This window comes from Phalacrocorax aristotelis, chromosome 6, assembly GCF_949628215.1.
Source record: "Phalacrocorax aristotelis chromosome 6, bGulAri2.1, whole genome shotgun sequence".
NCBI lineage: Eukaryota > Metazoa > Chordata > Aves > Suliformes > Phalacrocoracidae > Phalacrocorax > Phalacrocorax aristotelis.
This window is the reverse complement of record NC_134281.1, coordinates 41,578,789-41,592,964: the sequence shown is the minus strand read 5'-3', so window position 1 is coordinate 41,592,964 and position 14,176 is coordinate 41,578,789. Positions and strand designations below refer to the sequence as shown.

The following is a 14,176-nucleotide window of genomic DNA, read 5'->3' as shown; positions in this document are numbered from 1 at the left end:
CTGTATCTGGAACGTAGGAGATTTTCATCTGAGAAAAGATACTTTTATAGATGCTCCTGTAGAAAACAGTAAGTGTTTTTCTTTTTTCTGACTGGAGCAATATTTAATGTCACAGTTCAGTTTCTAGAGCGAATACTCATTAGTAAGAACTTCCCTGAAATCTGCTGCAGCTGACTGTTCAGTCTGTGCTGTGCTGGTGAACATGTACTCCAGCCTGCTCAGCCCTTCCAGTAGCTGCCAAAATATAAGCACCGAGGGCAGTAGCAATGAAACCCTCTCAGCCAAAGCCCACTGAGGTCAGAACAAATTTGATCAATGCATCTGAATCAGACCTAGTATGAATTCCCTGATAAATAATGAAGATTGATAAGGGGAAATTATGCTGTTTTCTCCCACTTACAGTTAAAACATGCATTTCTACAAGCCTCCTGTGGTTTGCTGTAACCTTTTCTATGATTGCCTAAGACACAGTTGAACTGCAGGATGAGTGCCTCACCTGTTTATTGTCTTAGTCTATGGTATTTTGCAGACAATCACTGCTACGGGATAGTGTCTTCTCTTTGGTACTGAGAAACTGCAACTCATCTGTTAAACTACATAAACCACATCCAACATGACAGTCTGTTACTTTTATCTTTTAAAAGGTTTTCAAAAGCTTCCTGCTTACTACCTTACCATAACTCATCACACTGTTTTTCTTCTGTCACTTTTCCAGGTCCCCCGCCAACAGCAAGTCCAGGATCATCGTAAGTTGTTTCATGTCTGTTATGTTGATTCATTAATCTTCCATTTCAGCAGTCAGAAGTACATTTTTCATTTTGTGTGACAGCAGCACTTTTACATTCCACTTTAAGTCAGATAGTATGGTAATTTATTATAACTGAATTATCTGTCTTGTAGATATATTTTCATGTTATCATGTCAACTCCTATTTCTTACCCTAGACTTCTTAATTTCCAATACTATAACCTTTAGTTCCTCTGGTGCCTTCAGCCTTTTAACTGATTTCAGTGTACCTACAGGTGTGAGTAGAAACTGATCTTCATACATGTCTCAGCCCAATTCAGAAAATACTTATCACTATAAGTAGGTTTTATTACCTAGGGGCTTCTTACTAATTTTAAGGGGACTGATGATGCTAAACTGTATCTATATCTACCTCTACCTGTATTAGTAAACTGTCTTAAAACTGGGTTTTTGAAGATTGAGTACGTGAGTGAGAGTAGTGGCTGTTTTTACAACAGCTCCCTGTATCCTGGAGCTCGGGTTCTGTTCCTGCTGCTGGGCCCATGCTGCTGGGTCTGAGCAGTTGCCACGCTGTTGTATTTTGGCAGTGGGGCTTCCATCTTTGATAGCTTTTGAGAACATACATTTATCTTCCCCTCTAGTTTCAAGCTACATGATAAACTTGCTCACCTTTTGTAGTTCATTATTGTTTTCAAGTGTGATCTTCAACTGTTCTGAAGTTTTAAATTAATTTTGTGATGGCGTATCCAGCTTATTCACATCTTATGTGCATGGAACAATACTATAAATCCATCTCTCCTGGTAAGGGAAGCTGTACCATTAGAAGAGAAATACTGTACCAACTAAAACATAAAATGAAACTATTAATACGATTACAAGGGATGCAAATGCCCATTGGGGATGTGAATGTTACCGACTGTCCTTACAGGAGGTCATTCACAAAGTATTGCAGAGGATATAAATTAGGGGAAACATCTGACTACAAAGGGACATGCTAGGATGCCCTCTAATGGAACATCATAAAATGTGTTTTTGTCTTCCCTTTTGAAGGTACTTAATATGAAGTTACTGAGTTTGTTTTGGAAGGAGAGCTCTTTGCTTGGACTTAGGCTCCTTTTTGTGAGTGCGGTGTTCTGGGGAGGAAAGCTTCATGGTGGTGTGGGAAGTGGGGGCTGTTGTGCTCTTTAGCAATTTGGAGACTTAATGGGTTGAGATGATGTGTATTTTTTGTCTGCTTCCACCTAGTTTGGGGTTTCTGACATTTTTAAGGTTAAGCTACATGCCCTTGGTGGTCAGAAATCCATGGGAGAGCAGTGAGAGCACAGAAAGCAGAGACCTGTGCTGGAATTTCACTGTCTAAGCCACTCAGGATTGCCTCACTTTTTAAAAACAGAATAGATTTGGGAACCTTTTTCCCATTTTTCTTTCTGGCAGGGTTTTGGGGTTCTTATGTACCCCTGAATAAAAGGAACTACAACTTGAGTACCTAAAAGCCTCCCCCAGTTATGGAGAAGTAACAGCAAATGGTCCTTCTAATTCAGTGAGTGTTAGGCTGAGCTCTAAGGTGATGTCTGCACAGCATCATCCAGACCATGAGGAAAACATAAACTAGTGTCACAAGTGCTGGTTTGGAAACTAGTAGTATTACACTCCACCTGAGCTAAGCACCCTTCTTCTAGCTTGACATGGCCCTGTCTTATTCTGCGTGTAAAGCTCATATATCCAGGGAACAATCAATCACTGCTTTCTGTATGCACCGTATCAAATATTAAACCGGCTTTAAAGTGGCTTAATCCAAGATTTTCGTTTTGTTTTCAGCATTGACTGTCCATTGGTATACGTGTACACAACTGCAAAGAAAGTGAAGAGGTGAAAAAAAGTGAGATGTCTTCTAATAGTTGACTTTATAATTTTCCCTTACAATTTTGTAACCAAAGAAGATATTAAATCACACTTCGTTACCCTGGGAAGTTGTGGGCTCTGTCTAGTAAAAGGTCACATTGTCCTAAACATTGGAGAGAAACATACCCAAAGAAATGTGCAGAGGGATCTCTGTTTTACTGGATGGAGAACATTTACATTCCTGTAGAAGCTAACCAGATTTAATCTATGAAACAAGAGAATCAGGAAGGAGCTTATGACAAAGAAGTCATAAACTTGGAACTCATGCTAAATAAGAGTAAAAAAAAAAGTCCATGTATGTCATCTTGAGCCTATCTCATATCTGCTGCCAGTGGCATGAGTGCAGGAACCTTACAGATAGCAGCAGCGGGTTAGGTCCAGCTGTGTGAAGCAAAATTGCAAAGCAAAATTGCTTGTTGTGGAATGCAGGAGGGAAATTGCCTCAAGATCTGTTCCTTGCTGTTTGCTGTTCTTTCCATGCAAACAATATCTTGAGTGTTGCAGCCTACTCATGCATAGCCTTCTCTCCATACAAGTTGGCAAACAAATTTGTAGCTATTAAATTAATGAAAATTTGGTGGAAGTGCCTGTGGTAAGAGTGAGCCCACATTATGTAAGCGTCACAAAAAAGCATTTGAAGAAGTATTGGGTAAAGGCAGGAGTACTCTTCAGCAGAGAGGAACAGAATATTTTGTACAGCTCTGCTAAATTTTTTGTCTGCAAAGCAAATTTATTTAAGTTGTTCTAGAGAGCAATACCTCATTTTTCTGGCATTTTGAATGCAAATTTATTCAAATATGAAGAGACCTTGGAGTCTGCTCCCTGGGAGACCCTTGAAATCCATCAGCCATCAGACTATTACATTGTTTCATAGTCTTGATGCCATTTTAGGGCTCTTCATTGCTATTAGATGAGCAACAGGTATAGTCATGAGAGACACCTGTTTTTTTTCTGTGAAAACCAACCCCATCTATGCCAGCCTCAATTTTCAAGTTCCAGAGTGATAGGTGTACTCCATGGTTGACCTCCCTCCCCACTGTTTGAGACTCACGGGAGTCCTATGGGGAAACACTTTCTTCAAGGAATAGTCCTGGAAGCTAGGTCAGAAAATATCTTCCTGCTATTTTTTCAAAAAAAGTTAGGGCATTGGTCCTGGTGCTTTGGCTAAACTGGCTGTGGGTCCATGGGTTCAGCTGATTTTGGTTCCCCGAAATACATTCACAAGAACCTATGTCTCATCCCCTGCTGTGCAGGCTGACTGCTGGTGTTGCCCTGAGCAAATGGACACTTACTGTATGTCATCATAGGGATATATCGCATTATTTCACAGTGGTTAAATGAAGGCTAAATATGGAAAGCACTTTGAAGGATGTTGTGGAGATGAAAACTCATACTTGGGTAGTGTTTGTGCCTTATCAGAATGAGTTTCTTCTCCTATGATAAGGCAATGGACAAAATCGATGGCAAGTAGCAGCCTTACTCAGTGGGCGTGCTTTTCCCATGTTGTCTTTATCAACCTACCCTGAGTGGAAGGTTCTGTTCATTTAAGGATTTAATTTGAGGATCATGTTTTTAAAAAAATCCATATGCTCAGCACTTTTTCTTCTCATAATTTATAGGTGCAGAGTTCTGCTCTGATGTAATGGCAGAAAAATAGATGGGCCAACTGTAGCTTAAAAATAAAAAGGTTAAACGGATGAGTTCTGTAAAAGAAGACGGACAATACTAGATAACATAATAATTCATGTGTGTGTTATATCCTTATTCTTTCTGCTTTCCTTAAGCACTGTTATAGTTAGCTAGAGCCAAATGTCTGATTTGCAAATCAGTCTGAAGCGAATGAAAGAAACTCCAGCAGAAACACACCACTGTAGTTGATAAGGAAATTAAGAACCCAGGGTATTGCTGCAGTGTAAAGCACTGGCTGACCTGAACGTCCTTCCTTTAACTCTTGTGTTTGGCAAAGACCAGCTTTAAAACCCTTATCTGTGAGGCCATGGAGTTACATTCCATTAATGTGCTCTGTGTCTCTGACATAGCTGGAAGAAGCTTCTTATGTTTTAAAAAATAAACCAACCCACACTCCTGCTTTATAAATAAATCATAATTTTATCTTTCGTTTTGCCGGAAGGTGCTACAGATACAGGGCCAGCTACAAACAGCTCGGTGAGCTGTGGGGAGAGTGCCAATGCCTCTGTCCTGCAGTCCGGATGCATGCCCAGGAGCTGGGCGGCTGCACCGTCTCTGGCTCTCGGACTACTGGAATAGTTTCCATAAAGTGGATGATGTCAAGGGCACCTCCACAACAGGCAGGAGTCTGGGCGGGGGGCTTTTCTGGCAGATAAGTCAGGTCCTGCTGGCTCTTGGTATAAAAAGCCACCATCAGCTAATTTAGCCCTTTCTTTTTTCCATTGAATTTATGAATGCAAACTAAAATTTAATTAATTGAACAATTTGAGGAAGATCAAAGGGAACAGTTTGCTAGTTAACTATTTTCCAGCACGTGTCAGTGTATACTTGTGCGTTGCATATTTCTCTGTGTGTATATATATTGTACACACATATATATTCATGGCTGTAGCCATCAGTTCTGAAAATATCCTGAAAGACCATAACTTTAACCTTATTTTATTTTTGAAGTTCCCATGCTTCGCATCACTTTGAAATACGCCTTTTATTCATTGTCCATGGCAAGGTTTGGTCCTACATCAGATCTCCCTGGTTGCTACAGAGATCAAAATCAGAAAGGACTGAGGTCAGAGCACAGCAGATTCCTAGAGATGAGAGAATTTAATATAACAGTAGAGATACTTTGGCCTGGAAAGTGGTTGTGTGCCCAATCTTTTTCATTATTATTGTCCCCTTTTTTTCTCATTCTGTATTGTTTCCAGTACCTGGAGTGATGGCCCTGTGCTTGCCCTGAACTTCACCTACTCCAGAAGGAATGCTAGGTGCCAGTCACTGAAATTAGAGGAGGTGGAGCACGCATTCACTCTGATCAAGAACTGCCACAAGAGCTATAGTGGGAATGAAAACAAAATGCTGTTTTACAAGGTCCAGTCTAAAAAAGAGCTAGACAAACCCTGATGAAGCATAGTCCAGTGGGAAGAGTTCCCGAAAATGCTGTGTATATTCTGTGTCAGAGCTGTACAAATACCACATGCCATTTATTGTGTTGTGAGTACATTTCAAAAAGGCTTAACCTGCAGGTGAAATATTTCACTCAACAATGCAGGCTTTTGACTTTATTACAATGGAAACATTGGAAGAACAGCATGACACCTCTTGGAAGTATTCTGTAAGTTTGCAAGACACAGTGTCTTAGGTTTTAAAGGATAAAAATGACTAGCTCATCAATATTACTGCTCTTGGATGTGCAGTGCTTACTGTGCGGCAGAGAGACAACAGCGTGAATGTAAATCAGACTGGGTGTGTATACCACAGACTGGCACCTCCTGAGTATATACAGTCCTTATGTCAGTATTGCTCTTGAACAGTCCTTTTATTCTTAACGGAGCCTTTTCTATGCATATAACCTAAATATGGTATTGTTTTGTTCTTTATTTAACCACTGGGGGAGAGGAGAGGAGGAGAAGAGGAGAGGGCTGTAATTTTAAGGGGCATTTGATTCATAAAATCAAATGGGGTTTGTGATTCCCAGAAATAGCGTGCAAGGCTTGTGAAACCACAAACCTCACAGGATTCTCCCATCCTCTTTTTCAGTGATTAAGGTTGGTTTTTTTTTTTAGTTAAACACATCTGGGTTTTTTAGTAAAACAGATCTTTTATATAGTGGCTCTGTGTGGCTGGACGTCAGCATGGTTCCTTCAACGAGAAAACACACAACCACTGGCCAGCATCCAGGTGAGACTTGGCCAACTGTGTATTTGATTGTGGATTTCAAAGAGTAACAGAGAGACTTTCCTCTTTTGGTCACAGAAGCTAAATTTTATAGAAGAAAAATGCCGATAAACAGGCAAGAGCAGATTCACAGGAGAGCCACTCCAGCAGCATCCGGAGACCAACTTCCCTGCTGCTGCCTACAGCTGGCCCCCAGCACCCGGCACGCCAGGGCTCCTGCGCCTGGGCTGGGCACCAGGCTTGACCCACAGGATCTTGGTGAAGGAGTATTGACTTCCAGTCCTGTACATGGTTTGTGGCTGTCACAGAAACTACCTCAGTGTTGCTTAGTGACAGTGGAAATTTTGAATGAGAACTGAAGGCAAGTCCCACGAGTTTTGGCACAGGATCTTTTATAGCCCTGCTGTGTATTGGTGCAACGGCTTGTACATACAGCATATAGGATCTGAGGCACAAACCTGAAGTGGGATATTCTATGTGGAGGCCAATATAAATATATTTGTGCAAAGAAATCACGTGGTATGAAGATGAAGTCTGAGTGGCTGATGCTGACAGAAACCATGTTAAGTTCTGTTGCATTACTTCATTTGAGTGAAAATAATACTCCCTTAGTTTTGCCAGGGTCTGAGAGTCAGATTATCTGCTGTGAGCATGCCAGCTGTAGAATTCAGATGTTTCCAGGGAGAGCTGGACATGTCCTCTTCACTAGGTCTTTGATCTGGTGCCCACTTATTTGTTATGCCACTGTCTCACCTTTTCCCATGTTCTGATTATTCTGCTGAGATTTTCTTTGTGACATTGGTGTAGCGTTGCAGGCAGTAAGGTGACTGCTGAGGTACCCTCGTGTACAGTTTAGGGGGAGGCACACTCTGGGACTTTTCCTGAGCAAGCAAAAATAAATGAAAATGCCTGTGTAAATGTGGTACAGAATTTAGAAAGCCATATTTGTGTCTTGTATTAAATGAATTAGTTATAGACAGTATGCTAGTGCATTTTATCTACCTCAAGGTACTTATGTAGCTAAATATATACATTATCTGAGAATCCCAGGATCCTTTGCCTCTTTACCTCCTCTTATCTCCCAGACCACATACAGGAAACTAAGCCAGAGTAAGATTAAAGGTGTGTTTCAGTTGCCTTAACTGTAGCTGTTTGTGCTACTTCAGATGCAGCTAAAGTCACCCTGGTCACCTTCTCTGGGTTTGACACCCTGGAGTGGTTTGCCCAAGCATTGCATGTGGAGCCTGAAATTAAATAGAGAATTGATCTCTGTCTCTGGACGTGCAGGCCAAAACCTGTGCCACTGGGTTCTTGTTCTTGTCTGGTGCGGCTGTGCATAGTCCACTGGTTTTCATGTGAGCAGTGCTGCAAAAATCTGAGATCTTTGCCACAGAGCTCTTACCCCAGCTCTTACTGGTGAAGTGGGTTACATTTTATTTTGTTACACTGTGGTAAATCTACAGAAAAGAAACTGGCCTGTAGTTTGCATCCAGATTGACCTTAGAAAGTGCTTTTCACTTTTGAAAGGGTATCTGGTAAATATTTTTTCAAATTTTAGCTGAAGTGTTCCACTCTTATCTGCCTGTAGTGCAAACAGAAAGCCCTTCTGTCTTCATGCGGCATGAAGGAAAGGTATGACACGATACAGATACATAGTTGTATTATCTGAAAACAAATTAATTACAGTGATGTCAATATTTTTTTAAGTGGGGAGGGAAAAATGAGTAAAGTATATTATGACTTGGACATCAGGAGCCAGAGTTCCCTAATGTATTTTTGTAATACAAGGGAAAAGACAATGTGCTATTAAGAACTGGATTTGTTTTCATTCTGCACAGGATCACCCATAGCAACTACATATGCAAATAAATGTTTGGTATAGAAATGGCCTTTGTGGAATGCTACAGCCAGTATTTGAAGAGTATTTGGACTTTTATTTCTATGAGGCTTTAACACGACCCAGTTGCATAGTCAGTGACCCCTGACATTGCACACAGGATTTGTAGCAAGGCTCCGGGAGACTGGGGGAGTTGAAAACTTGACCCCAGCATTTTGTTCCCCTTGTTCTGAAGCCAACTTGTCTACTTATGAGCGGCACCATTGCCTGCTCACCACATCTTTTTCAAGCACAAGTCTACACAGGCAGCTCAGTGCAGCATCCTGCCTCACCCCGCTCACTTCAGCAGCTGCAATGTGGTACTTGAGGACGGGAACACAAGCACTGCTATTTCATTTCTTGGCAAAACCAGTTCTCAGCTCTGCATGGTGGCCTTTGTCAAGAAGTGGTAACACAGTTCTTGTGCTAGTTCCCACTGCACATCCAAACAGAGGAAAAAGTATGTACAGTGCATTTCATACAGTGAAAGAGTTTCTTGACATGCCCGCAGAGGTCAGAAGGAGGCAGGCGGTGTGGATTGTGTGTCTATTACAACCCACAGTGGAAGTGAAGATGAAAAGATGGAATTGCTTTTACTTGCTTGGGAAGTGCTCAGCTTTCAGCATTTTGGAAATACTGGATTAGGTCTTGTGCCTTTTTACATTTAGCTGCTTTTTGGTATGTTAATTTAGCCTTGCTGCATTAGTCCTGTTGCACTGAGCTTGTTTGACCATGTTTGATAAATGCTGAGGATAACACTGAAAGGTGAATTTACACTGTCGTTATAAACTAGGTTCAGATACCTTATTGTCATTTTTTAACACTGTTGATCTATGAACATTTCAAATTCCACACAGGATCCTGGGAGGGGCAATACATAAAGTGCAGGTAGAGGATAAATTTTCTTTTCTCTAACTGTCAGTCACCTCAATTGTCAGTGTTTATGCAAACACTTAAAGAAATCCTGTAATTATATAATTTGAGAGTTACAGACTGTGTGTGTATTTTCCTGATTTGTTTAAAAAGGAGCAAAGTGAGGATCATTTTGAAGTTTCTTCTGTTCAGCAACAGAAAGGAAAAAAAATTACGAAAGGCTGAAAAGTTGCATTACTTACCCTGATCACCTCCTGCAGCCTTCAGGGTATTGTGTTTATGGACATATTCTTTAACTGTTGAAAAAAAAAATAATCCTGATGCACAGTTGGCAATCTGTGTCTGACTAATAATAAACTGAGTCTTGTGAGTTAAATCAAATAGTCAGACCTGCCAAGTATTGTTCCTGTTAATGCTATATATCCTTAATGTCACACAGAGGCCCTTTTCCCACTGAACTCACTGGCAGAAGTTGTCTGGGTAGGAGTTCAATCCACCCCAGGACAGAGAACTTGTGCTACTACGGTCCATATTAAGGCTGCAGCTCAGACTGGTTGGGAAAAAGTATTGGATTTGATTTAAAATATTGAGCCTTCAATATCTGGTTTTATTCCATGTTGGAATGAAGCTGAGACCATTAGACACTTTTCTCAGAAAATAAATGTTGCATCGCCCCTAGCCCAGCATATATTCACTTGTGAGGAGGAAGATGCTTTAGAGCGGAGGTATAACCTGGCTTTCCCATATTTCATGTGGTCATTCCAGATAACAGCTGTTTTGAAGCCAACCCAAAAAATCCTTCTGGAGCTGCTAAAAGATTGCAGCAGGAATTTTGTCCAAACCACTGTGTTTTTGTGGAACATTCCAGTTTTCAGAAGATAATGTTTTCTCTCTAAGACAATTTTCATCCAAAAAATTTTCATTTAGCTCTAATCATAAGAGCAGTTTAAATGACTTACAAGGATTTCTTTGAGCCTGCAGGCTGTGAGGCAAGATCTGACAATATTACAATTAATTTCACCCTTCCTGGACAGGGTCAGGTTACAGTACTGGCTAAACAGAGCCTGTCTTTGTGTTGCTTTATTTTGGAAAGGACTTGCCCTGAATGTATGTCTTGTCCTCAAAAAGGGCAAATTTGAAAAAAAAAAAAAAAGTTTTAGAGTGTCTCTGCGTTGCGTGGGATTAGACCTGATGTCTGTTGTGCTTGGACCACACAGTGTCTTAAAGTTTCTGGCAGAGATTATTGGTCTGTTGTTTTATTTGCATATATTTACAACACCGTACCTTCTTCAATGGCCCTTCATCTAAAAGTTGCTAAAATAGAAATGAATACTGTTGTTTTGGGGAGGAGGGGTGTGCCAGAGCCGCCTCCTTCCCAGTCCCAGGATTTTGGAGCTTTCTGTTATATTTTGGGGGTTTGTTGGTCTATCTTAATCAGTTAAAAAACACAACAAAAAGCTAAAAGACTGGAAACCAACCCCCTTGATTTCCCTCCTCACCCGCCTGTGGTGGGATGACAGTCGATGTAAGACTCTGGCCTTGCAGGAGAATACATTACTTGAGTTTCTCTTGTCTGGCTGTTGTCTCATTAGCACTATTGCCTGAAGTGTACAGGTGTTATTTGTGGGGAGATGGGTGTAAAGGTCTTTAGATGTAGGAGGAAAGAAGGGAAATAATCGTACAACCTGTCATGTACTTATGGTATAAAATGATTTCTAGCTGTCATGGAATGAGTTAAATGTAACTAAGTCAGAAAACTGTAAATGAAATTGTTAATCAGTCAACTTTATTATAATTTTCTGCAAGAGAAAAACTAACTTCTGTCACATGGGGCAAGCATGTTTAAAAGTCTTGTATGGTCTTGTTTTGCTTAAAACCCTGCAACTTCTGGTGGTCAAATGTCCTTACAGCACTTTCCTGGGCTTCTGGCAGTTTGCAGAGCCGTGGGAGTTGGTCAGGTGTAAGAGGTGAAATAAAGAAATAGTCAAACATTTCAGAAACCAGTTAATGTCTGAGGTCATCTCCAAGCTACAGTGAGATTCCTTTATGCCGTAAGGCCTTTTAATTATAAGGGAAATCCTATTTAAAGGCCTATAATGTTTCTGTGGTTGTAATAAAATATCCTGCATAACCAGGTAGTAAAATCTCAGTGGGAAAATCTCAATCTCTTTCTCATTTTGGTCTTCTTTTACTTTAGTGCCCAGCTGTTGTTGATATTCCTTAAACAAATCCTCTTCTGCTATTTTCAGTTTGTGGTGTTGGGGAACCAGGAAAAGGAGGAGCAAGGAGGGATCTGTTGGAGGTTCATCAGATCATAATGGCATGCCATGGCTCAACTCTGGGGACAACTTCAAGCAGGTTTTTGTTCTATCTCCTAGCTGCCAGCCCACTGAAAAGTGAATTAAGATGAAGCATTTGAAACATTAGGGTAGTGAAAGCTCTGGTACCTTGTGGTAGGAATTATTCAAGAGAACAAAATAGAGTAATAATAATAATTACAGTATTTCAAACAAAGCGTTGGGTACTGGAAGGGGGAGAGGCAGTGTCTGTGGCCTGTGTGTGAGGAATTTGTTTCCTGTCCTAGGCTCTCTTTCACCACCTGAGAAGTTGTCTCTGTCCGTATGTAGCCCCCTTCTTCCTGTCCCCCCTTCCCATGGGCACTTTATGCTTCTCCTCCCCTTTCAGATGGACTCAGTGCTGAGCCTTTGCTTTTTCCCCTAATGAGACATCCCAGGACGGGGACCCACAACTGTGTGCTGGACTGCTGCTTGTCCCTTGAAATCACTGACCCAGCCAAGAGCTGGGCAGCTGCAAAATTTCCTTCATTAATCAAGCCCCATGTATCTTTAGATCTTCTGATTTCATAAATGGTTCAGTGATTATGGGGTGTTTCTCCTTCCACCTTGAATAGTGTCCTGCATCCCCATGTTCAAGCGGGTTTCTCTTGTGAAGACCACTTGAAAATCAGCAATTTAAAAGGGCCACCCAATGCCGTTGACAGCCACACTGTAATGAGCCAATGTCAGGAGTGTTGTGAGCAAGAGCCCTGTGACTAAGGGGCTCTGAAAGCCCACATGAAGCTGGAGGGTACCATCTTCACCCTGAACAAACAGTGTGGCTCCTTGTTGCAAGGATATGTCAATCAAAACGAGCTCAACTTAAGAGTTTACCCTGGGCTTCCGCAGCCTTTAGGAGAGCCAGTGGTTTCAGTCTTGGGGCAAGTGTTCATTCAGTCTAGTAAAAACATTAAAAATGGGAGTAAATCTGTATTGACCCAAGCTGCTTTCACTACTGCGATACAGTATAAAACCTTCAGAATGAGTTTTCCTATAAACATAACATTGTTGAGCAGCCCGTCTGCATGTAGTTACCTACTCAATTGCAATTTGTGTTACTCCATCACAAAATCATTAAGTGCGGGGAAGAAGATTATAAGGTGTTACATTATTTATCCTGATAATTAAAAACATACATGACGCTCTAGCTTTGGCCATTCAAAGCAATAACCCTGGTTGACTTAAAATACTGTAAAAGGAGCTAATCATCGATTTCAGAATGTGTCAAGTTTATTGATCTTGTTAACAGGAAAATATGTGTGGGCACCTCAGCGGGGAAGAAAAGCAGTTATCATCTGACTTGTTATTAGTTGGATGCTATTATTGATGCTTGCACCAACAAAGATCTGTGTTAGAAATTAATCACAAATGTTACCCTGCCATAGTTTTCCAGGCAAATTTCTCATGTCAGTAAATTTACCTTAAATAAATAAATTTTCTCTCAGTTCTGATTTTGGTCGGGATGAATGGACACATTCTTTAGCCACAGTTCTGCCCGGCAATTAGCACCAAGAACACTTAGCAACTCCTCTTTCAAGGTTCACAACTAGTTTAGAGATTTGGGGGTTTTAGAGGTGAGAAGAGACTCTGTCCTCTGTCTAACCGTGCTGGGGACAGCACAAGCTGTAGTGCTTCTCTCAGGTATGTTATGTTCCAAATCCAGTGGTTTTGAATTAACTAGGACACACACTTGGGGAGGGAAAAAAAAAAAAAAGGTCTTGTTGATTTTATCTGTCTTTAACTTCTGAACATGCTTGTGCTGTGTCAAGTGAAATGCCTTTCGAAGATTCTAAATATACAGACATTGTTATCTTTACAACCTAACTCTTGACTTCTCCAAAGCACATCTGAGAGGCCTCTTTTCTGTAAGCTCCTGGGAATTGCCACCAGGTCTGTTACTGCCTTAAATCCTGTGTTGTCTGGGCTTCGTTTCAGCCATTCCACTGTTTTGTCTTGGATGGAGAAAGGCCAGCAGTTGCGGAGTCACTTGGGTCTTTCGTTCTTGACCTGCCTATGTTTAAAAGATCTGGTTTTAGTAGGCGCTATCTAATGTCTTCTTTAGTTACTTTTGGAATCAAAACTTTTTTTTTTTTATTTATATGATAAATAAATAAATGCATTTACTACGCATTATCGTTGACAGTTCCACCATTTCCTTTTTGTGAGAAACAAATATGAATTTTAGCAGAATCTCTTAATCTTGGACTTAAAAGCATAGTAAAAGCCCATTCTCTACTGTTTGCAGCTATGCTCGTTTCAGAAATCTTGTCTGACTTTTGCTTCTCACAGCAATTTTTTAACATTTGTTTAAAATACGGTGGTGTCAATTTTCCTCCTTGATGCATGCCAATTAGCCCAGCCACAAGTAGCAGATGAGGATTTGACCTTCCATGACAGTACTGTCTCTTGCAGATTTGAAAGGAACAGAAGATAATGTGAGAAAATATCATTCTAGCAATGATAAATGTGAGGGAATTATCTGGAGAATATTTGCTTTGTGTTGGGAGCTGTGTTTGGGGCAGTAGTTGGCATCAGGAGCTGCAACTGTTTCAGAGTCTGATCTCAGCTGTATGGGGATAAA

At 40.8% G+C, this 14,176-nt stretch overlaps 1 protein-coding gene across 3 annotated transcripts in view; it reads left to right on the top strand.

Annotated features, from left to right (window-relative positions):
- Positions 1 to 14,176, top strand: part of ROR1 (receptor tyrosine kinase like orphan receptor 1) — a 174,452-nt gene that overhangs the window by 131,641 nt on the left and 28,635 nt on the right. For all 3 annotated transcript variants that reach the window (XR_012661197.1, XM_075097369.1, XM_075097368.1), the window contains exon 4: positions 716 to 746. Coding sequence is in view for 2 of the 3 variants with exons in the window: in XM_075097369.1 (XP_074953470.1) it covers positions 716 to 746 (31 nt within the window). In the remaining variant the exon portion in view is untranslated. The remainder of the gene's footprint in view (positions 1 to 715; positions 747 to 14,176) is intronic.